This window comes from Epinephelus fuscoguttatus, linkage group LG6 (genome assembly GCF_011397635.1).
Source record: "Epinephelus fuscoguttatus linkage group LG6, E.fuscoguttatus.final_Chr_v1".
NCBI lineage: Eukaryota > Metazoa > Chordata > Actinopteri > Perciformes > Serranidae > Epinephelus > Epinephelus fuscoguttatus.
In genome coordinates, this window is record NC_064757.1 from 21,486,280 (window position 1) to 21,510,408 (window position 24,129).

The window sequence follows — 24,129 nt, forward strand, 5'->3', positions numbered from 1 at the left end:
GCCATGATGATTTTACTGGTGAGTGGGCTTATCTGTGTCACAGCTTCAAGCTCTATATTCAAATTTAACCCATTTGCATGTACAGTACTCCGAATGAAACCACTTAAAGCTTTGGTGTACTGCATTTTTATTCAATCTTGATTTCACTGTCCAGTATTATTGATACAGCACAGTGTAGTTTTTGTGCTCTTGGGTGGATTTTCCCTTTAACTATTACGGCTACGTCCCCTTTAAATCGAGCCCAATTACGTCATGGCTTCAATGCGGAAGTATGTACTCAGGAAACTACAGCACCTTCAATTTTGTTTACATGTGTGATGCTACTCGGTAAGTGTTACAGAGTTCGGTTTTTGAGTAAACGGGTTTAACATTTAGTCATACAATACGTGTTGACATGTTCTTCACACAAAACTACAGAGAAACGATTTAATGTAGTGATAATATCGTTACCGATGTTTGAATTGTTTGCTTGTTAACGAGGACTGAGCTAGCACTAGTTAGCTCACTGTGCGATCACTGGTAAGTTTCGGTTTCCTCGGTAAGTTTCCGTGAGATTACCATTCCTGTCGGGTGATGAGTTGTGAGGTTGCTGGTGGTAGCCACGGACTTCCTGTAATTGCTGACACCAACGTAGCAGCTGTATTTCAGGAATTCAGCGGTTTGATGCTGGAGCTTTATGAAGAACCGCAGCATGTTTCCCCGCAGCGCTGCACCGAGGGGGCAGGCAGCCTACCGTAACGGCCTGTACCCGCCACCCCCTGTGCCCCGGAGCTACGACTACAACCACCAAAGCTCGGCTGGTGTCAACAGGTGAGGCTAACGGAGACACCAACTGCAGTGTTGTGACACACATCAGCAGCAGCAGCATCAGTAAAACTGGTCACTTGTGTGCTTTTATGTCCTGTACAGTAACGTGTGTGTCTGTTTGGTAGCTTCTATGTTCCTGAACTAGACAGGTTGCCTAGGTATGAATGGACGCCCAGACCACTATCTCCAGTCCCTCATCTCGTCCCTGCTCCCCACACACCAACTATGACCAATGGGCGCAAGTATGTCATTTCACCATTTATTTATGACTGAATAATCTGTGTGTCATTAATGTAATTTACATGTCTTGTCATGTGTTTCCTTATCATTATGTGTCTTCCAGGAGGCAGAATGATGAATACAGCCCCTATGTTGTGAAGCGCCAACGCCTTGACTCCCCATCTCGCCCATCTATAGGCTCCCCTTTACCTCGGGCTCCTGCCCCTCGTCGTCGTGACCAGGCGGTGGCAGGGTTGTCAAGATCATCCGTTGGTTTTGAAAGCCGTTTTCCCAGCCCACCTGCTCGTATCCACCCTCAGGTGACTGGGCAGCCAACACCTGCCCAACACCTTGACTCTCCATCCTACCCATCAATAGGCTCCCCTTTACCTCGGGCTCCTGCCCCAAGTCGTCCTGACCAGGTGGTAGCAGGGTCATCAAGATCATCCTTTGGTTTTGATAGCCGTTATCCCAGCCCACCTGCCCGCATCCACCCTCAGGTGACCGCTGTCCCAGAAAGCTCCAAAAGTCTGCAGGCCTACGCTCAAGACAAGGTACTGTATGTTTAAATGGCCTTAACTTGCAGCTGACTTATACATCAAGCCTGACTGTGTGTGCAAGTGAAGTCAGTGTGCATGTGTTTGTGCCCTCAGTTAAGTGAACAGATGGTGGAGCTGTTTGAGGCGTGCCAGCAGCAAGCTTCTGATCTGCTCCGGAAGGAGATGTGCAGAGTTCAGCTTCAGAGCGACATACAGAGTGTCTTTGCAGGTGTGTGTGTGTGTGTGTGTGTGTGTGTGTGTGTGTGTAATATATATTAGCACTCTGCTCTGACTTTTTGTTATGATCCTCGCTCAATAAGTGTGTGTGTGTCTCACAGTGGCACGACTTTACTTGACTGGATCTTCAATGAATGGGTTGGGCTGCCGAAGCAGTGACGCTGATCTGTGTCTGGTCCTCGATGGAAATGTGAGTATTCTGACTCTGTGCTGTGAAAGTCATCCAAAATGTAGATGTGTGTGAGTGTGTGTATGTACAATCATAGATGCTGTGATAGAAAAAAGAAGCTATGTGAATGTCATGAATGTAGGATTTGTTCATAGTCAAGGTTTGGTATTTTGAAAGGCCTCAGATTCCTCTTTTGGCATGCTCTATGTCATGAAGCTCTGGTTGTCTCAGGGTTAAGCTAAAACAAGGACCTTGATGTCCTTGAGCCATGGTAATCAGTCTGGAGCAAGGGCTACACAACATTGTTTTGTGTCCTCCCTGGGAGCCTGATTACACATGATTCTGTGTGGTGGTATGGGAAGTACTGTATAAACCTGAGTAAATGTAATGTTACTTTAAGTTCTTGGTATATCTGCGCCCAGGGATACCAGCTGTACTAAGATCTTCTCTGATGTTAGATTTGTGTTGTAATAAACTTTAAACACACTTACAAATCTTTACTTAATCAAGTTAGGATAACTAAGGCTTATTGAGCTATTCTTTTTTTTTCATTCAAGAGCAGGGTTACACGTCCTCATGGGTAATCACATCACAAGTGGACAGTTCAAATCTGTTTGTTCACACCCATCTTTATATCCGCGTGACCATTTGTGATCAGATCTCTCATTCTCTGCTCTATATGCAAATAAACAAGTACATCATTTCCATTTGTAGAGACCAAATGTGTTGTTGTTTCCGACTGATTCAGTGTCGGTATTAGATAATCAGGACTGTTAAACAGCTGCTGCAGTGTTAGCTCATGCTAACCAGCAGGCGTTGCACAGACCACTCTCTGGGAGGACAGTGGCTCCGGGGCAGCAGCAACAGACAGATAATATTCAGCGATTAGTCAGAGAAGCAAGGACACCAGCTGAGTAAGCTGGCCTTCAGTGTGGCCCAGGACGTATTAGTGTGCACACAGCTGAAAGAATGTAACCGCATGTTCCCCAGACTACCTCCGAATGCGGTCTGAGCGATCAGATCTCAAGATGTATTGAGTACCGTACCTAGAGCTGTCCACCTGTGATCTGATCACCCAGGATGCATGTTAATATCAGGTGGAAACAGGGCCTAAGTGAAGATTGACCTGAAGTACAAGTTGTCTGCATCAGATACTCGCTTCCTCTTAAACACCTGCATGTTTTTTGTGTTTCAGAAAAGACCTGAAGCTATTCATGCACTCTCTGTCCTCCAAAGGTTGTTCAAGTTGTTCAAGTCACTGCGTGAGTAATAATAATGATTTAATGTGTGTCTGTAACTTTTGCTGCCTTCTTGGCCAGGTCCCTCTTGAAAAGAGATTCTTAATCTCAATGAGGCAAACCTGGATAAATAAAGGTTAAATAAAAAAAATAAAATAAAAATAAACCATGTTTTTTAAAATAATTTACAATAATTTATTTTACACTGTTAACTTCTTAATATTTTACTCAGCTTTACTGCATAAAATGAACCAGTTTTACAAGACAAAATAAAAATTTACAGTGGAATTGGTAGTGAATTCTCATAGTGGAATTGTGTTCACAAGTTTATGTTCTCCACAGATTCCACCAGGTGGAGCTATTTACCCAGTGGAGAAAGGAGTTTCAGGTTTACAGGAAAGGAAAATAAAACAATCCTAAATCTCATGATGTTTGTTTTGATTCATAGCATATGTGGAGAGAACTCAGCTGATCAGAGCCAAAGTGCCGATCCTCAGGTTCAGAGAGAAAGGCAGGTAAGAGCAAAAGAGTCATTTTGGCCTGTTTATTGTCTTCTTTCTTTCTTTTTTTTTTTTTTAAACATCATCAAAGTAAGAAAGAAGTGTTGACTCTTCTACTACTCCTTAAGAGGTCGATATCCCAGCAACACTTACTGTGTATAAAAGCATTGGTCTTGCAATAAAGTTGTTCTGTATACTACAAAAGTTGCTGGAGTTTCAGCCTCTTAAGACTTCTTTCTCTTTTCCAATGCACATTTGAAGTAGCTCAAGTTGTGCCATAAACCTTCACCCTTCTTTTACTCCTCCTCCCCTCTTTAGTGAACTGGAGTTTGATCTGAATGTCAACAACACAGTGGGCATCAGAAACACATTCCTTCTGAGGAGTTATGCCCATGGTGGGTGAGACACTTAAGTCAGTGCTAACTGTGACTGATCATTCTGGGCAGCGCATTTGATACTTGAAAGGAAGACGAAAACATTTTGACCCACGCTGTGTTTCTGCGGTTTCTCTCTCAGCTGATCTCAGGGTAAGACCCATGATCCTTGTCATCAAGAAATGGGCACGGCACAATCAAATCAATGATGCCAGCAAAGGAACATTAAGCAGCTACGCACTCGTGCTGATGGTGCTGCACTACCTCCAGAGTCAGTACAATCACACACACGCACAAAAATTTTTTTTTAATTTTTTTATTCCTATTTGTGCTTTTCACTATTTGTGAATCTCATCTTGAATGTGTTCTTTTCTTTGCAGCTCTGAAGGAACCTGTCCTCCCCTCTCTACAGAGGGACTACCCAGTAAGTGTCTCTTTTTGCAATTTATCACTTTAGTTTTACCTTCTTTTCCAGGTTAAATAGAAGAGGTTCGGCTGTAAACTTAAAGGCTAACTTCACTCATTAGCAACCTGGATCCGATTTTTCCATGTTTTAATATTTAAGTGACCAGAGGGAACAACACTTTTTGAAACTGGTCCAATATTGAGAGAGAGGGCTGCAGTGTAACCACTCACAGCATATGTGCATAGTCTGTTTACATCCACTAAAGTGCTTGTTTTTGCCACTGAGAGGCTCAGATTATTATTCTAAAGGGGGCTTTCATATTAGTGACCCGGGCCTGGATCTGACTACACTTGACCCCAAAGTTCAGTTCGTTTGATTAGAGTGAACACTATGTGCAGTACTTGAGACCAGTGTGCTGTTTCAAGTATGGTTCGTGTGTACTCCAGTACGGTATGCCTCCAGACACAGAAGTGGGATGCTATTTAGCACTACCGCAAGAAGTTTTTAATCAGTTATGAAACAGTCTCTGGCTTCACTGCCTGCCTTTGACCTGCAGTTGAAGTTCTGGCGGGAGGTGGAGAGATCTGCGGCCAACAGTAGCGTCCTCTCCTCCGGCCAAGAGCAGAGCTTCGTCTGACTGCTCTGCTGGTCCTCACTGATGATGATCTCCCGGGCAGCAGTGTCTGTGTGCGCCCTGCGGCCCTGTTTTGTACACTTTTACCCAAGACAAATGTCTCTCATAGATGATGACACAAGTGTACAGGGGCATGAAATAACATTACTTATGCTTAAGTGTCTAACAACATTATGGAACAGATCCCTACAAAACGTTTTGTTAAAGGGTAAGATCCTTTTTATTTAACCAGAAACAGCCCCTAAATCACTTTTGCCAAAGCTCCTGGACACCATTCAGATGAACAGTATTTTTATTGTTTATAGAGCCAGCATATTTTCACATCTAACTGGGCAAATTTAGGGTTTATTTTGAGTAGGGTTTGATTTTTTTTTCATTTGTTTCTGTCATCTTTGAAGTGTGTTTACATTTATAATATTACTGTTGAAGAGGTTAAAAGATACCCTGTAAAGTCAGACAGTATGTTTAAGAGGCAAATGATAGGAAATACAAAATTACTGCCTTCTTATCCTCTCTCCATTCATTTTCAGGACTGTTTTTATCCCCTCTTGGACATCAATGTGGTTCCAGAAGGACCCAAACACATCCCCCCCTACAACTCCAAAAACCAGTCCTCTCTGGGAGAGCTCCTCCTGGGCTTTCTCAAATACTATGCCACAGACTTCAGGTATCTCCCAGAGAACATCACATTACTGAGTCTAGTGTTGGCTCCTCTGCCTGCTCACTTTCTCGCTCCTATTCCTCGTCTCCTGCTCCTTCTGCCAACTTCTCCCTCTCCAGCCCCCCATCTCTTCTCTCCTTCCTCTACACCGCATCCTTTTCTCTGGTGTCATGTTTCTGGGTGAGGGGCAGGAGCAGGTGGGACCTTTGGCCTTACACAGCACTAACATGACATGCCGTGATCCCTGTGTTTGCAGTATGTGTGTCACCGTGCCACGCCACAGTCGCAAGGTTGAACTAAAACTCACCGCACAAGCATGCACTGAGTTTTTTTTTTTTTTTTTTTTTTTGCATTTCACGGCATCAAACACTCAGTCAGGTCACACATCTTGAGTGATTGTAATTTTAAAAAGCAGATGCATTGACAGTGATGAGCACATTTTTCTGTACCTTCTTGTCAGCCATCTGTTTTAACAGGGTCATGTTAGCGAAGACTGAAATCTATCAAAGTGAACATTTATTCACATTTCCTGCAAACAAAAGTGTCTAATAAGCACTAAATAATTTGCCTGCTTTTGTTTTTTCTGTCTTGCAGGTGGGATAAGCAGGTGATCTCTGTTCGAGAGGCCAAAGCTTTGCCCAAGACCAATACTCTAGCGTGGAGAAACAAATACATATGTGTGGAAGGTAAACATCAGTGGACGTAACACGCCACAGCCACCACTTAACAATAACTGGAGCATCAGTGGAAGAAATGTCTCTGCTAATGCTACATATCCAGAGAGTTACAGCAATGCCTTGTGTTTCAGAGCCATTTGAAAGAAATAACGTCGCCAGAGCAGTCCACGAGAAGATCAAGTTTGACTCCATTAAAGCCGAGTTCGCTGAGGTACATGCCAGTCCTGATAACTGTGCTCCTTTTACATTGTCTCTCTTGCTCCAAGTCGCTGCGGGCAAGCCATGAGTTATTCATAATCCTCCTGCTTCTCATCTCTCTGTCTGTGCAGGCATGGCGGATACTACGGGACAGGAAGGACCTGAACTCGATCCTCCCAGTCAGAGCCATCATTAACAAGGAGTTGTCCGGGAGATAAGGAATTCCTTTAATTAGACGAGCGGACGGGAGTCTTCTACCTCAAGACAGGCCTGTCCTCGGAAACAAAGAGCGATGTTTGGGATAAGCTGAGAGAGGAGCCGTGCTGTCTCTGCACCTTGCAGCCAGAAAGACGCTCGGACTGTGGCAGCATACATATATAATTATAATATTGTATAATTATTATACATATATAATAAAAATACTGCACTCACTTTCACACGCTTTGCAGGTGCTGCCAAATTAAAAGTGATGATAAAAGTACAATATTTACAGAGCGACACCAGAGGGCTCTGAAATCGTGACAGTGTGACGCTGCACTGAAGCAGGATAATAACGGTCAGTGTTATTACAGATGATTATTGCTGCTACACGCCCTCTTTCCCCAATGCACATAGTGTAACTGGTAAAAGACAAGAAAAAGACAAAATAATACACGCACCCAGCTCACATCTGAAGCAAGCTTAAATGGAAGCAGCCTTGTTTAGGTTCGACTGGTCTCAACCAAGTCCCTCTGATCTCAGTTTTAGTTATATCCACATTGCTAGAGCCATACTGCACAGAGTCAGCTTTGAGGACAATGCCAATAATTTGCTTGTGCCACATATACAGTATGTACAGTCCGTTGTCTTCAGCCTGTCTGGACCAACTTGTTACATCAAAGCCTTTTTTCTATTTTTCTAGGTCAGTGGTGACGCGACTGTGGCTTTAAACACCATAGACTTTTTTTTCTACAGCTGCATTTAATGCTCTCTTATTTTTCATCAGCGCTGTCTTTAAGTTTCTGAGCTCTTCTGAAAACCGAGCTTGTCATTACATGATGTACAAGTCACAAAGATGTTAACTGGAGGGCCGTGAAGAGGCCATCTTATCACTGCTCCTGATGTGTTGTATTGTTTTCTCTAGAGTGCTGCCTATGTGGAATCATTTTAGTTCAGTATCTACTTGATTTATCTGGTCAAAAACTGATGTTATTCACTCCTTTATTGTTCACTTCATGCCCACATTATTTAAAGTATTTACACTTCAGTGTGACTTAGTTTTCTTGTTAGGTTGATATTTTCCTCAGCTCTTGTACATTTTGTACATTACTGACTTTACAATGTTTATTTAAAAAAATAAATCTCTGAAGATGTATGATTGTTTTTGCTTTCTATTCTTGAGCTCTGTGTGAGGCCCACTGAAATTAAGCTCCAAAATTATATTAAATGGTACGCTGGCTTTTTTTTCACAGCTGTCACTCATGTTCAGATATGTTGTATATAGTATTTGCCAAATTAATGTTTAGTGAAATCTTTAATTTTATATTTTAAGGTAATTCTTCTAGGATATTAGATCTAAACACAACATTAAACATGTGGTACCCCATCACAATATTATTATAATGTTACATTCAATCACCTTGCAGTTAAAAATGAGATCAGAGATTTTATCCACAGGACCGAAGCTTAAAGCTGCAGTTGGTAACTTGTATGAAAATAAGTAAGTATATGAGACAGATAGTCTGTGACAACATGTCCCTCTTCCTCTTCTCACTGCCTCTAATGGTGTTTACTAGAATCAATCACAGCTTACCAAAAATAGCCAATCAGAGCTGAGGAGTCCCTCATGCAGCTGTCAATGATGTCAGTCACAGCTCGTGAACTGCAGTCAAACTAAGCAGCAGTGATTAAACTGAAATCAAGATTATTTTACTGCAGTGCCTGAAATGTTTCAGAAACATATTTCAGTGTACTGTTTAGCTTTAAAATGAGAAAGTTTGCTCATGCTAGTGGGTGGTGCTAAGTAATGGGTGGTCATGTCACAAACTTTTTCATTTTACAGCTAAATTGTGCACTAAAATACGTTTCAGAAAACATTTGAGGCAGAATCCTATGCCTAGTTTGACCGATTGATTCAAGTAGTGGGTAAATGTATCATTGGCCTGTTAGCTCAGTTGGTTAGAGCGTGGTGCTAATAACGCCAAGGTCGCGGGTTCGATCCCCGTATGGGCCAGGGTTTTGAGGCTCAGTCCATTAGAAATGTGGCTTGAGAACCAAAGAGTCACTGGTTCAAGTCTGGTCCAAAATATAGAGTGCAGAGTGGTAGCTGGAGAGGGCACTGCTGAGGCGCCCTTGAGCAACATTCCCAACCCCCCCCAACCACCTGGAGCGCTGGTCTCATGGCAGTTCCCTCACTACAACATCTCTCCATCTACTGCATGTATAGGTCCTCTGTGTGTGTACACATATATATATATGCCACCTTTGCTGCTCAAATTTAGTGGTGTATCCGCCTGATTTGCTGGCTCAGTGCAATGCAGCTTATATATATATATATATATATACATACATATATATATGACAACCAAGTGAAAACACTGATTTTGATTATTAAAGTTTATAAACTTAAAAATCAAAATTAAATTAATCAAAATAGCCATGCCAGTGGGAAGCTGCATTGCACTGAGCCAGCAGATCAGGCGGATACACCACTAAATTTGAGCGGCAAAGGTGGCGTATATGTCACCATAACCGCATGGCTCATACAAACAAATGAGACAACTGCGTTTTTGTTCACCTGTGTTAACATTAGAAGTGCTACAAAGCAATAGAACAGGCAATGAGATTATCTGTCTCATTTAGTGCACAGTGACAGTTTCATCAACCATGACAAATAGATATTTTTTATAAAAGTGACCGACTACAGCTTTAAACCCGCACACATATTGACCATAAGCACCAATATCATCTAGTAGAGTTGGTCCAATCCCCCTGGTCCACCTAATATTTTTACATTGGGTGTCATTCTGTTTCCTCAAGGTAACGCATTTTATCCACCGCCACCGGGAGCTCTGATGTCATGTAGTTCGTTATCAGTGCTTGTGATTCACAGCCCTTAAAAGAGGTTATAAAACCAAGGATGACTCCTGCATATCTGCACCTTTTGAGTAAGTTTTCTCTGCAGCCTTCTCTTGCAGCTCTTGTGCTGATTTGGTTTTAGGTCTGTGGTTTGACACCTTATTACACCTAGTTTTATGACTTCTGCATAGTGCCAGTACTGCTAGGAGCTAGATACCTCACAAGATGTGTACGTGAGTGTGAGTGTGTGTGTGCGCGCGTGGCCCTGTTTAGTGTTGCCACCAGCAGCAGGGGGACCAGGAGGGTACTGTTTCAGCACATGGCCTATATTTAACTTAGTGAGGGGGATTTTGATCTTAAAGTCACACCAGCTCATTCAGCAGCTAGCCGCTGGTACAGATCACCGGAATGATGATTTCCTCAAATATATAACAGTCTTTTTATGATAAGTTCAAAAAAATCTAACTACTTCTTGGGTTATGTACACTAACACCAAACTCTAGGACTAAGTGAGACCAACCTTCTGTCACTGCTCCCCTCTCTATCTCCACTCCCCTCTTTTCATTCCCCTCTCAGTCTATTTCTGTCCCTGGCTGAGTCAGATGGACTGCTCCCAACTTAGAATGACAGAAACAGGCAGACCAACTCTTTTCCGTAATCAGAGTGGCTGAAAACATCAAGAGGACTCTAAAATACACAGAAATTCAACATCGGGGTCCGCAAAGGGAAGAGCAGGGGGATATTACCAAGATGGAGGAGTGTGAGAGTTTGGAGTCGGAGATGACGGAGCTTCAGGAGTTTGAGGGCGAGGCTTCAGAGGCCATTAGCCAGGACGACGAGGACGAGGTGGAGGAACTGCAGAACAGGTGCTTACAAGCTGAATAACCTCTGTGTAAAGAGGTGTCTTTTCTGCTGGGAGATGTTATGAAATATATTGAATGGGATCTGTGAGAAGCTACCTTTTGCTTTTAAGAGAGAAAAGAGAAATTATGTCTTATCTCTTTCTGTAGAGCGTCACCGGACAGAGTATCCAAGTGACACAAAGCAACACTCCATTCATTTCATATATTAAGGGATCATCTGTTCTTCAGCTCATACGAAGAATCAGCAGAGTGCCACTGCAGGCAGCTCTATTCTAATATTTGATATTATTCACCATCCCATATTTTGCATCTCATTTATCATGTTTCAAAGTGCCTGCTCTAGTTTTCCTTGCCATGTCATAAATAGTAGAAGACACTGATATGTTGGATGTATCTGGGAAGGCCAGGCATCTCTTCTCTAATATCACATGAATGACGCTTTGGGACGTCACCTTGCTGTAACCCTGCAGGGGCTGAGCTGCATTGATAGCAGGAGGGACAGCTCAGAGCTTACTTGATCAGTTTTTTTTCAGCTCATTGCTGACATTGACAGCCTGGCACCAGACACCGGCTCTAATACTGGAGATCTGCGCTTCTCAAGTGCTCATCTTGAGAGTAGATTAGCGGGTGCTGTCGTGTTTTCAGCTTAGATTTGCTAAATTGCCCTCAGGTGCAAAACGTGAATTCCTGGTGGTGGTTTCCACATTGGCACATCTTGCTCAGCTATGTTTTAATGTGATTCATTGGTTCGTTCTCTACTTGCATTTCCATGAGCTGTGCCAAAAAGGATCTCCTCTTGCAGACTGTTTAGTCATGCCCTGCTCTTCTTCCTCTAAATCTGTCCATTTCTCTCTCTCACAGTCTGCGAGAGGTAGTCCAGGATCAGTCTGTGAAGCCCAAACTCCAGTGCCTAATGGTGGATCCGTCGTTCTCTATGGTAACAGTTCAGAGTGAGGACAGTGGTATTGTTTGGGAGACGGCCTCAAGCCGCTGCTCTACCCCCTGGGCCTCTGAGACCAGCTCCATCTCTGAAGCTTACAGCATGGAGGGCCCTGGAGCTGCAGGAAAGATCACCATCGTCTTTGACGAGGAGAAAATAGTCCGCAGGAGGACGAGGTCTGGAGGAAGGAGCAGCAGGCTGGGAGATAGGCTGAGCCGACCTGGTAGTTCGAGATCGGCTTCAGCTCTGGGAGTGGAGAGACCGGAGATGGCAGAGGTCTCTCTTCCCAATGTCAAACAGGAGAAAACTGAAACAGTGCCAGACTTGGATGAAATTAAAAACAAAGATCAACAGCTGTTCAGTTTGATTTCAGAGGGTTATGAGATTCTCAACATCAGAGTCCCCTCCAAACTTCCCACTGTGGATGAGGAGGAGAGCACAGAGCTGCAGGACAATTTGTCTTATTTGGACCAGACTCCAAAGATCAGGTCCCGAAACCACCATGACTGGACGCTGGGACAGAATCATGTCCTGCCAGAGGAGGGAGAAATACTGGCTCACCAAGAGGTATTTATTGATTCATCTGATTGTTTTGAGTGGTCTTAATAATGAAGTACTAAATTAAATCACTTAGTACACTAGTTTTGGTTACATTTGCCTTTTTTTGCGTGAAATTAATATTTGTATTTTGTTGTCTTATTGTCACCTTTCCTCAGCCCTCAAAGCAAGACTCCTCTCAGCCAGTGGACACAGAGCTCACACAAACACCCACTCAGAAAGAGAGCACTGGTGATATAGACTACTTCGAGAAGTTTACCCTGGTTGATGTGGCGGCTCCTGGGGAACAAGCTCCAGAGCTGCAGAAGGAGGCAGAAAAACCTGCAGCAGAGTCCCAAGCAGAGGAGCAAAAGCCAGCAAAGGAGACAACCACAGTCAGCCCTTCTGCATCAGAGGACTCCTTTGTCTTTGTTACAGATGTGGAGATAGTCGGGGAGCACCTGGATGAGGTCTTCTATGGAGAGGGAGCTCCTGCTGATGCGCTGCAGCACAGAGAAGACGATGAGGGTAGGGTGAGAATGAGACGAGAGAGCCAGAGATCTGTGAAGGAGAACGGTTCTGTGTTGTTTGGGAGTGAACAGACCGTCCTCACACCCATCTTTATCTCCCCTGGGCCCCCTAAGATTATCGACCCCATCCTGCTGGAGGAGCCCACTGCTATGTCCTTCATGTACTCAGACCTTTATGAGGATGCTGTGGGCGAGAGGAGGAAGAGCGTTGGAGAGCAGTCTGAGACAGAGAGCGTGGCATCTGAGAGGGCTTATAAGAGACGATTGTCAGACTCAGAGGAGGCAGACGGGTACCTGGAGAAGTTTACTTTGAAGGATGATACTCCCATTGTTGGGGATCCACCAGCGGAGGATGAGAGTGTGGGGAGGATGATGTGGTCACAGAGTAAGTTTGAAATGACAGGATGTCTGACAAGAGCAGTCAAAGAGGAGGACAAGGACAAGACAGAGGAACCAAAGACACAGGAGGTCCGTGTTGGAGATGGGAGCAAAGTTTTACAATCAGCAACATCTGAAGAGAAAAGAGAATTAGTTACTGAGACAGTAACGGCAAAGGAGGAAACACAACTCTCTCTGGTGACTGAAGAGCCGGCTGTCAGAGAAGCCTCGGAACAATCACTTCAGGAGTCTAAACCAAGAGAGGATCAGGTGGTGGATCAGGAGGTGAAACTTGAGGTAAAGATGGAGCCTCCTGAGAGCAGCACTGATAAACCACTTCCTGAAACTCCGCAGGTGGACTGTAAAGTGGAGAAAACAGAGGAGAGTGAGGAGCATCAGAAAGAAGTGCCTGCAGAAACAACCAGCATTACTGAATCTGATCCACCATGTCAGGCACAAACAGAGGTGGAAAAAACAGCGCAGGTGGCTGTCAAAGCTGCAGAGGAGACAGCTGTGATCACACCTGTAAGCAGTGAGGAGCCTCACATCACCACTGATAAGAGTTTGTCTGGGGTTGCAGCCGATGACACTAAGATGGCAGCTGCTGATGAAAAAGCCATAACTGAGGCTCCAGCTGAAGTAAAAGAATCTGAGACTGAAGAACAAGAAATGCCTCCCTCTGCTGAAACAGAGACATCTGCTGAAACATCTCTGCATAAGGAAAAAGAAGCAGTAGAAGTAGTTCCTGAGGGCATACCACCTGTTGAGGTCGTCACTGACTGTGATTCTGCAGTGCACGCGGTGGTGGAGGTGACTGAGAAAGCAGTGGATGAAAAAGAGATCAAAACTCAAGTTCAGATTGATCTTCAGGAGGTTACAAGTGCTGAGACAACAGATGTTCAAACAGCCGAAGGAAAGAAAAAACATGAAGCTCTAACAGAGGAAACTGCACCTGAGAGCCAGTCGCCTGAGATTATTACTGATCAGGAGTCAGAGGTTAAAGCAGAGATTTCAGGTGAAGTAACTGAACCTGCGTTGCCAGAAGAAGTCGAGACAGATCTGGATAAGAAACAGCTTGAAATTCCTGAATCCAAGCAGCATCAGCAAGAGGAGTCAGCAACTGACAGCGAGCTGGTAGCTGAAGCCCAAGATAAAATACCCACAGAGGATACTGGGACTGCAGCTCATGAGATTGTAGGTGTGGGCGATGAGGTAATCCTCCTTGTTCCAAAGGGACAAGCTGTAGAGATGGACATAGAGATCAGTCCATCATCAGAGAATACTACAAGTGAAACAATAGCTCTCCCTGAACCTGACAGCACATTTGAACCTCTCATAGCCCCTAAAACCACCACAACATGTCCAGAGACTCTTCAGGCACCACATGAGGAAACAATAACAGAGCCTCAACTGGAAGAAAAAACAGATGTTCTAAAGGAAGAAGCACTACCCAGAGACAAGTTAGACGATAGGTGTTCTCCTCCAGCACCTGTGGAGGAGGCCAGCTCAGAGAAGCAGAGGATGGAGTGGGATTTTGAAGAAGACAAGGGCGTCTTTGCCCCTCTGAGGAGCTTTACTCCGCTGGAGGATTTGTCCCTGCTACACAGAGAGGATATAGAGTCAGAAGCAGCAGTTGTAGAACAAAACATAGAGATACAAAAGGTGGAAGATGCTCCAGAGACAAGCATTGTTAAAGAGGATTCAAGTCTAGAGATTGATATGCACAAAGAGGATGTAGAACAAGATGTAGAGATGCACAAGGTGGAGGATGCACCACAAGCAACTATTGTTGAGGAGGTATCAATGCCAGAGATTGATCTGCACAGAGAGGATGTAGAAGAAGATGTAGCGATGCACAAGGTGGAGAATGCACCAGAAACCAAAACTGTTGAAGAGGTATCAAGGCTAGACATTGATCTGCATAGGGAAGGTGTAGAGATGCACAAGATGGAGGATGCTCCACAAACAATTATTGTTGAAGAGGTATCAGGGCCAGAGATTGATCTGCACAGGGAAGATGTAGGACAAGATGTAGAGATGCACAAGGTAGAAGATGCTCCAGAAACAAAAACTGTTGAAGAGATATCAAGGCCAGAGATTGATCTCCACAGAGAGGATATAGAAAAAAAGATGGAGCAAGATGAGGCCGTTCCAGAAATACCTGTCGAGGAGCTTGAATATGAGGTCATATCTGAACAGGATGCGAAAGAGATGCCGGAACCTGAAACACTGAGAGATGCAGAGGAACCAAAACCTGAGTCTGCTCAGGAGAGAGATGAGGGGATGCAGGTGGAGATGGCAGTGGAGGTAGAGGAGAAGGAGGAGGAAGTGTTTGGTCTGTCCCCAGATGAGGAGCTCTTTGAGGCTGACTATGACATCATCGATGCAGAGGAGGAGCGGCAGGCCCGACTGGCCGCTGAGCTGCAGGGAATGGACTGGTTCTGTCTCACCTGTGAATGTCTGCTGTCAGAGGACGACTGTATGTCTGGGGAGCATCACAGCCATGACGTCACTGCAGTGGACAAAGCCTATGAGGAAATCAAGGTAATGAGCTGTGTTAATGGGGACATGTTTTTATACACATAAACATCTGTTTTAAAGTTTAAAATGAGGGCTGTCAGAGCTTCTTGTGTTTGGGGTCCTGGAAACCACCACCCCTCTTTATCAGCTCACACAACAATCTTAACATTGTTTATCGCCTTGATCCTTGGGTGGTATCTATTTTTTTATACCATCATACCCTCCTGACATTTCACCTGGTGTACATATGCTGAAGGGTGTAGAGAAATGTTGAAAAAAAAATAGATTTAAAGGACTATTTCAATATTTTGGGAGCAAATCAATATATTTCCCATAATGCTAAATTTTTCCTTTTTCTATGTTTTTTTCTTGTTTTTTATGTCTGCGGCCTCAGAGACTTCACAGCGTTGTCTCCCAGATGTTTGATCATTTTAACAGGCTGCCGCTGAGTGACACAGCAGCAGTCCTCATGTCTGATGGCACGCTGTAATCACATAGCAGCTCATCATCTCATCAAACACTTTACCAGCATGATTACAACACACGGTTATGATCACACACACACACACTTTACTGGCATTAGTTTGGGTCGTCATATAATAAAGTGGTCCTAAATTAGTCAGCTATAACTTTTCCATTCATGCTGGCAGGTTGCATGCCCTCAGGCTGCCGGTAGGTTGCGGCCAAGCACATTGAGTTGTTGTGATGTAATGCGCTGCTTTGATTCGTGGAAAGGTCCAGTATGACATCATCAAGCGGAGACTGATATATGATCTCTTCACACACACATACATCCACAAACACACACACAGGTCTTCCTGGCTGTCCCTATGGGTCAGCACAGGGTCAGCCCCCTGCTTTTTTAAATCTGTATTGATGTTATAGCACCTTCTAGCAATTAAGAATATTGTTGTCTTTTACTCGCAGGTTTCCAAAAGCCATCTGTCATTTTTTCAAAAACTTTAGACACTTAATTCATCACAGGAGACTTTTTTTGTAATCTGTGAAACACTGGACAAAGTGGGCAAAGTGACATGCATTTGAGAAACAATCACAGTAATGTATCTGGCATCTAAATCAAAGGAAAGCTGGAACAAACTGAGAATGATCAAATGTCAATTTAGATATTTTTACACATCTGATATATATTTATGTGAAACGCTGACAGCTGGACTGTAAATAAGACAAAGATCAAAGCTGTAATGTAAATCTGACTCCAGCATTGAGAGGTGCTGTTGATTCAGAAACTCCGCGGCGGGGAAAATCGATCCAAGTTCACCAGAACAACTTTACAAAACTGTATCCAGTCCAATTCTCTGAGCTAGAATGTGCAATACACTCCTGCACGTCTTCAGTCATGGATATGGGCAATTAGGCTCACACATTCTTCCTCACTTACATGCCCTCCTACACACACACTTGTCTTCTGACTCCTAGTGGAGAGGCTGTCAGCCTTTAATGTGAGCTGTCAGTGTCCGGGGGCTGACAGGGGATTGCCACTGTCCTTCCTACTGGAATATCCTCTCTGACGATTCCCTTTAAAGCTGCAGCTGGCCACAATTTATCTAATGATGTCTTTTCAAGCTAACTAATAACAACAGAGAGGAGCATCCCTATCCTGTGTTGACCCCACAGCTCCATCAGATTGCCTTCAAGAAATTTATATTTCAAATATTTTTGCTGGAGGGAAATATTTGATAAGTGCAAAGACTAACTGTGGTGCAGTTTTAATGTCCAATCTACAAACCTGCAACATCTTTTCCCTCAAATCATAGGTTAATTTTTTTTTTTTTTACGTATGTCTCAAGACAAAATAGTTACATACCCATATGTACAGTTTAGGAGTTATTTGCCAGTGCAATTGTTCTTTCTCTTTATACAGGCCATCAAAAAAATCCCTCTGTACCTGATTACAGTGTATGTGATGGGTGACAAAATCAACAGTCCTCATTCCATGTAGAAATGCACTTTGTAGTCCAATATGAGGCATCTGCCAAATTAAATTGATTTCTTCCAAAGTTGGTGTTTTGATAAAATTCCCTTAAGTGCTATATTGTGGGCAACTGGACCTGCTTGAGTTTCTTCAAGATGTTTCACCTCTCATCCAAGAGGCTTCTTCAGTTCTGAAGAAGAAACTCAGGCAAGTCTAGTTGCCTACAATATAGCACTTGAGATTACCATGACCTGGATGACCGAGAATCTTCATCAACACAGTAAAATTCCCTTTTTTATGATCCCTCTGCAGCAGATCAGCAAAGAAACTCTATCTGGAGACAGAAAAAGGAGGAGTTTTTTGAGGACTGTAGATTGTGTTACCCATCTCTTCCACCGGAGACACCTAAGGAAGGGATCTCTTTATGGTGTAGGAGCAGAGTAGAGCAGGAATAACTAGCCTACAGCAACTAAGAGCTCTTGGATTATACATATAGGCATGTGATTCTCACAAAAGTGTGTTTGTGTTTTGTTTTGTTTTTTTAGGAGAAGCTGGGTGACTGGATCTCCGAGCTTCAGGGGAGGTCAGAAAACATCGAGGACCTGGTGTCTGAGCTCGAACTGGCCTACAACTCTGTAGAGGTAAAACAAGCTGACTTCACATTTAAAGGTCCAGTGTGTAGGATTTAGGGGGATACATGGGAAGAAATGGAATATAATATAATAAGAATATTTTCTTTGGTGTATAATCACCTGAAAATAAGAATTGTTATGTTTTCGTTACCTCAGAATGAGCCGTTTGTATCTACATAGGGAGTGGATGCTCAATGAAGATCACCATATTGCAGCACTATGTTTCTACAGTAGCCCAGAATGGACAAACCAAACACTGGCTCTAGATTGGGCCACCTGTTTTTGCGTTTTCACATTTTTGTATCGGCCACCGTTGTAAGCAGCCGCTCTATGACAAGCACTGTTGGAACAACACAGATTTTTTAACATTTAATTGCTTTATTCAGTGTTTTTACTGCTTTAAATCACCTGGTATGTTTGTTTTGGAGAGGAAGAGACCTCTGCACGTAATTCTGCTCCTGGTAAAAACCTCCTGAATAAAGAACACTGAAGGAATTCTTAATGGGAGAGGTTTCAGCAAGTTGCAATCTTCAATCCTCACCACTAGATGCCACTAAATCCCACTAAATCTTACACACTGTACCTTTAATACTAAATGGGACAATACCTCTTTTCAATATTTGACATTAGATTATACATAACACTGCCATCAAAGGACATGATACCGACCGTTTTATTTGTGAATATCTGTGAATATAATATCTCTGTTTCCTGTCCCTCTCCTCTCGATCAGGACCAGTGTGTGGAGAGCGAGGCAGCGATGCGGGTGCAGAATGAGGAGATGATGGCTATGGTGATGGAGCAGTACAACAACATGTCTATCAGCATGGAGGAGGAGAAGAAGGCCAAGCTGGAGCAGCTATATGACCAGATTGTCTCCTTCCAGGAGAGCATCGACTCTGCCAAGGCCACTCTAGAGACCACTGACAGAGAGGCTGATACTGACGCACGGGTGAGTACTGAGGCTTATTGATTGGTGGCATCATATTCAGCCAATAATCAGGATTATATGACACATCTGACAAATTCCTCTTCAATCTGTTCTCCTACTAGTCACCTGAAGACATTCATACAAGGTATTGTGCTTTCAGTAAATGGTGTGTGAGCTAATGCGGCTTTCTAACCGGTGTATGCTAATTTTTTAATGTATGTTTTTACACTGACCTGTTGTTTTGGTCTGAATGCGGTGGTTGTGTGGTCAGGCTCAAGGCAGCTCTGGACTCAACCATGTCACTGGAGCTGGGTCCCAAGGGACTGCTGGTATTCGAGGACTATGCCAAGGGTAACACTTCCAGCTCTCACCTTGCACAGCGCAAAGGAATCCCAGGTAGGTCTGATGTAAATATATCTTTGCAGATACACCTACCATCTGCAAGAAGTCTTGTGTCATGTGCATAGATGTGGCAGTTATGAATCCTGTACCTCCGCTGGTTTGTGTCTCAGTGCCTCAAAAGCCCACGCTGCAGCCTCAGGAGCCGGGCTCGGCCACCAGCACCAGTGTCACAGTTTACTGGAAGGTCAACCCTGGAGATATAATAGACTGCTTCCAGGTCTACTGCATGGAGGACCCACAGGGAGGTAAGTACTTTCAGGATGAGGTTTTTTTTGTCTCAAGATCTGATTGTGGGTGGGCAGGGTAACATCTCTCCATCTACTACTGCATGTGTGGCCAAAAGAGAGGTGAAGAACAGCATTTGAGTGGAGTCAGGTGCATGTCTTCCTCTCCAGTGGTGCCAAGAAGGGCAGTCAGGAGTTTATGTTCTACAATAAAATTTAGTAGGGGCAGGAATTGGAAAATGTCCCTTCAGTATTTGTTCCAGGCTATGACACATCTAGAACATGTGGATAAGGGAATCCTCACCTCTTTAATTTTGTCACAGCAAGGATTCATATCAGGGTATACACAAGCTAGTTTTGCTTTGGACACATGGACCCTAAGCACGGCTGTAAACCGCAACCAGGACGGTGTTTGAACTGGAAAATGGTGGCCGTAGTTCAAAGTGCTCCCATTTTATGTTATTTCATTTTGTTTTATCTATTTTTTTTATTTCAATTTTATCACCACCTCAGGTAAATTGATATTGTCTTGGTAGAAATGATACTATTATTTTTGTGAATTTGGGAGAGATCCCTTTTTTTACAAATACACATTTTATAGCATATTATCATTTATAATAGTCATAGATTTTGTTGGTATGAAATCTAACTGTGCCTTTCTGAGTTACTAAATACATTCATAGAAACACAGTGCATGTGTCGTCCACAGCGGTGTCAGAAGAGTACCGTGTGACAGTGAAGGAGAGTTATTCTGTCCTGGAGGAGCTGGAGCCTGACAAGACCTACAAGGTGTGGGTGATGGCTGTCAACTATACAGGCTGCTCTCTGCCCAGCGAGAGACTCTCCTTCAGAACTGGTCAGTCTGCTCACTGGAGCTCACGTTACAACAACACAACAGCTTTCAGTTAACAATTTCTACTGGCATTGTGAAGGGAGTTAAGATTGGTAATTTCTATTATGTTAAAGTATCTATATTGTGGAGGTCCAGAGAGTCTACCCTTCAAATCCAAAAGTGAATTTCAAACTATTATTTATATCTTGTTCTCTTTCTGGCAGCTCCATCAGTGCCAGTTATTGACACAGAGCGCTGTACTGTCATGTGGGACTCAGCCACGCTGAGGTGGAGCTCAGTAAATCTGACTCCTGAGCAGAGTTACACCCTGGAGTACTGTCGCCAGTATGAACTGGAGGGAGAGGGACTCAGGTGGGTGTTTGAGGAGTTCAGTAATTTAACCACATTATTAAAGTCAGTCAGCCTGGTTTAAAACAAACTAATAAACTGTACATGCCTTTGACATAAACATTCAGAGACATATTTAAACTTCTTACCCAAATTAGCTAAATTAAATCTACAGTGAAAAATTTTAAACTAAGGTTGATTCCTTTGTGTGCATGCATGTGTTCTCAGGTCCATCTCAGGTATCAAAAGCTGTGAACAGAGGGTCCTCCTGCAGCCCAATGAGAATTATTTGTTTTACATCAAAGCTGTGAATGAGTCTGGTGCCAGTGAACAGAGCGAGGCTGCCCTCATTTCTACCAAAGGTAAAAAAACAAAACACCCACTTGAAGTATTCAGGGGGATGTATTGGCAGACATTGGATAAAATATAATACACACAACAACACTCTCTTGACTGTGACTGTTTTCAGGGACAAGGTTCCACCTGCTGAAAGCCTCAGCTCACCCTGCTCTGGAGCTATCTGTGGACCGGACCACTGTGCACTACTCTCAGGACACACATGAAAACACACCATTCACAGACAAACAGTGAGTTTCAGTCAGCTCCGACCGCTTGACCTTTTACAGAACATGTGTAAACCAGAGTTTGTGTGTCTTCTAGGTATCCATCTATCCTTGGTGAGTTGTTGCCGGCACAAGGACATTACTACTGGGAGACCATTGTGTCAGGGAGCACAGCTTACAGGCTGGGAGTGGCGTACAACACAGCCAACAGGAACAGCCCACTGGGAGAGAACAGCCTGTCATGGTGTTTGCAGTGTATCCCTACACCATCAGGGTATGCAGAAAGCATTTTCCCCAACTTACTGTACTACTCATCACAGTGCTGGTCTAAACGTGTCCTCTCTCTCTTTGTCTGTGTAGTTGCAGGTATCAGCTGCTCCACAATGACGCTCAGTCCAGCGTGTTTGTGATTGACATGCCCGAGCGAGTGGGCACTCTCCTCGATTACCAGCTTGGTTGTCTGTCTTTCTACAATGCTCAAAGTGGTCAGCTGTTAGGTACTTTCTGCCAGCGCTTCACCCAGCCATGCCACCCTGCTCTGGCCCTGGAGATGCCGGGCAGCCTGGAGGTCAGCATGGTGCTGGAGGTGCCCGAGTTTGCAAAGGACAGCTAGCTCTGCTGTTTGCCTCACACACTGAGGAGTTTACAGTTCATGTTGGACATATATTGATTTGAATGATCTTACTGTATGATTATAATGACCATTATTGCATTACTGAGAAGCTGCAGACAAAAATACACTGGTGTCCACAGTAAAGACAGGAGACATACTGCGTCCCCCTTCTTCTAAAGAGGCCTCACTGATGGGTTTTTAGCAGAGGTGGGATCGAGTCGTGGGTTCGTAAGTCACAAGTAAGACTTGAGTCTTTGCACTCAAGTCCTAAGTCAAGACAGGCAAGTCCCGAATCAAGACTGCTGGGTCTCAAGTCCTGAAGTTTGAGTTCCGAGTCCTAAACAAGTCATCATGTTGCCTGGGTCCAGACCTGCCCACTACTCTGAGTTTGACTGTAACAAGGTGGCAACTCTGTCAAGTCATAATGGGATCTTTACCAAATTCAATCTCATTTTAACAAAGAAATAATATAATAAATTAACAAAAAACATTAATGCTTTATAAATAAATAAATATTTGTTTAAACAAGTGGGACTGAACTTAATCAGAAAAAAAGTAGCGCTGCACTTTCATAGCATATAGCACTATTACCCAGTACCACAATAGAACATTTTTTTGTGTCTCTGTCCTCTCTCATTGTTTTTAACTCATCTCATATTGATAAAATGTCCATAACTTTCTCTTCCTAAATTGGCTTGGGGGAAGGTATCAAGTATTTTCAAGTCATGAGGCTGAAGTCCGAGTGAAGTCATAGTGTTAGAATCCAAGTTGAGCACAAGTATTTTTTGATATTGTCAATTCTAGTCATCACATTTGTGACCCTAGTGTGATCTGAGTCCAAGTCATGTGACTCGAGTCCTCGCCTATTGTTTTTTTTGTGAGATCGAACCTATTCAACAGTGCAAGTTTTATTTATTTAAGTTTTTTTTTTTTTTTTTTTTACAGGAGATCAATTCAACATTTATTTCTTTGTTAACATAAATTAAAATGTCTTGTAAATATAAAAACCAGAAGCAATGAAAATGAATCATCACGGTGTGAAATACAGATCGAAAATTAGTGCCATTCTATTCACGTGGGTGTCTTGCATATTGTTTTGTCGAGGGAGAAATGAAATCACTTCATAAACTTGACCATAACATATGCTGATGTGATTGATTTGTACTGCTCTGTTCAGTTTCATTTTTATTTAAACCCTGACTGGTAGGTACTGTGAGGTGAGTGCTGCATATTGAGATTAAACACTCTGTATAATAACTGAGACAAACAATAGTTAAATATTTAGTTTAGACACTGAGTTTAGCTCCCAGAAACAAACTGTGGCACTTTTGATCTGTGTTTCATATTGTGAATGTGTAAATAACCTTTGTAAGCAGATGTGATCACTTCTATATTTTGTTATGTGCGACTCGCAGCAGGTGGAGATGAATTGTTTTCCTTTCTTTGTCCTGTAAACTGATTCTAATGTCTGAGCTGAATGAACATGTTTATTTTTCTATTTGCACAACTGGACTGATGGTTTGTTTCATGCTCATTTCTAACATACATTCACCACTAGAGGGCCTCGACGCTCCATTAGCTCTGACATTGGCTCCAAATCAGACTTAAATACATTTCTGCCACCAATCTTCACAACTTCTGCAAAACCTATTATGCACTTAGACTCCCAGATCGCTTTTGATGACTTACAGCTACTGTAGATTTGGGAGCCATACGCCGAGCTGACAGAGCTACATGGTTCTCCAGGGGACATGCCATTTCTCAATTATTATGTCACTATTTTTCCAGGCACTCAAACCTTTTCCCATCATTCTGACACCTTTGCTCTTTTCTGGGGAAACAGAGAGGAGGAGAGTGAGAGGAAGAAGAGGAGCAAACACTTGTAGACCATAACAGCTGCTGGCTTCAATGTGATCTGTTGGGCTGCTCCGGTGACAGTTCATTGAAAAGTGAAAGCCTCTTTTTACTGGGGCTGATAACACTGGGTTGGGAAGTTGGAACAGTTTGTTTTGTAGCAGGACTCAGGAAGGATCTGTTGTGACAGTGGAAAGATAGGACCCAGTGTCACTGCTGCTGACTGTTTTTGTACCTCATGTCAGCCCCAGACTTCTTTGACACTATCAGATAAAATTTGTTTTACAAATCTCTTTCTAGCTCAGAAAAATAA

At 43.3% G+C, this 24,129-nt stretch overlaps 2 protein-coding genes and 1 non-coding gene across 4 annotated transcripts; all 3 read left to right on the top strand.

Annotated features, from left to right (window-relative positions):
- The first annotated feature begins 269 nt into the window (after positions 1–269).
- tent2 (terminal nucleotidyltransferase 2) lies at positions 270–8,013 on the top strand. 2 transcript variants are annotated; one of them, XM_049579287.1, is made up of 15 exons: positions 270–327; positions 649–810; positions 933–1,049; positions 1,151–1,580; positions 1,680–1,794; positions 1,904–1,992; positions 3,167–3,233; positions 3,658–3,724; positions 4,028–4,104; positions 4,226–4,354; positions 4,464–4,507; positions 5,654–5,790; positions 6,379–6,470; positions 6,593–6,672; positions 6,791–8,013. In XM_049579287.1, the coding sequence occupies exons 2-15, from the start codon at positions 677–679 to the stop codon at positions 6,875–6,877; spliced, it is 1,665 nt and encodes a 554-aa protein (XP_049435244.1). In that variant the 5' UTR covers positions 270–327; positions 649–676; the 3' UTR covers positions 6,878–8,013. The 2 variants fall into 2 exon arrangements, with proteins under 2 accessions (XP_049435244.1, XP_049435243.1); XM_049579286.1 differs by lacking the exon at positions 270–327 and having other exon boundaries at positions 335–810.
- A 784-nt stretch (positions 8,014–8,797) lies between these two features.
- On the top strand, positions 8,798–8,871 carry trnai-aau (transfer RNA isoleucine (anticodon AAU)). The gene has a single exon. It is a non-coding gene; the product is annotated as a tRNA-Ile (tRNA).
- A 1,442-nt stretch (positions 8,872–10,313) lies between these two features.
- Positions 10,314–23,474, top strand: cmya5 (cardiomyopathy associated 5). Its single transcript, XM_049579210.1, has 14 exons — positions 10,314–10,582; positions 11,441–12,086; positions 12,236–15,508; positions 17,963–18,058; positions 18,783–19,001; positions 19,103–19,125; positions 19,252–19,376; positions 19,493–19,627; positions 20,316–20,462; positions 20,663–20,810; positions 21,015–21,148; positions 21,256–21,373; positions 21,447–21,623; positions 21,710–23,474. Exons 1-14 carry the CDS (start codon positions 10,467–10,469, stop codon positions 21,960–21,962), a joined length of 5,610 nt encoding a protein of 1,869 aa, XP_049435167.1. The 5' UTR covers positions 10,314–10,466; the 3' UTR covers positions 21,963–23,474.
- Positions 23,475–24,129: the final 655 nt, after the last annotated feature.

Coding starts and splice junctions, on each gene's coding strand:
- tent2 (XM_049579287.1), top strand. CDS start 677: ATGAAGAACCGCAGCATGTTTCCCCGCAGCGCTGCACCGAGGGGGCAG. Junction 4,508..5,653: donor CTCTACAGAGGGACTACCCA/GTAAGTGTCTCT, acceptor ATTCATTTTCAG/GACTGTTTTTATCCCCTCTT. Junction 6,471..6,592: donor CAAATACATATGTGTGGAAG/GTAAACATCAGT, acceptor CTTGTGTTTCAG/AGCCATTTGAAAGAAATAAC.
- cmya5 (XM_049579210.1), top strand. CDS start 10,467: ATGGAGGAGTGTGAGAGTTTGGAGTCGGAGATGACGGAGCTTCAGGAG. Junction 19,377..19,492: donor ACAGCGCAAAGGAATCCCAG/GTAGGTCTGATG, acceptor TTTGTGTCTCAG/TGCCTCAAAAGCCCACGCTG. Junction 21,149..21,255: donor TGCCCTCATTTCTACCAAAG/GTAAAAAAACAA, acceptor GACTGTTTTCAG/GGACAAGGTTCCACCTGCTG.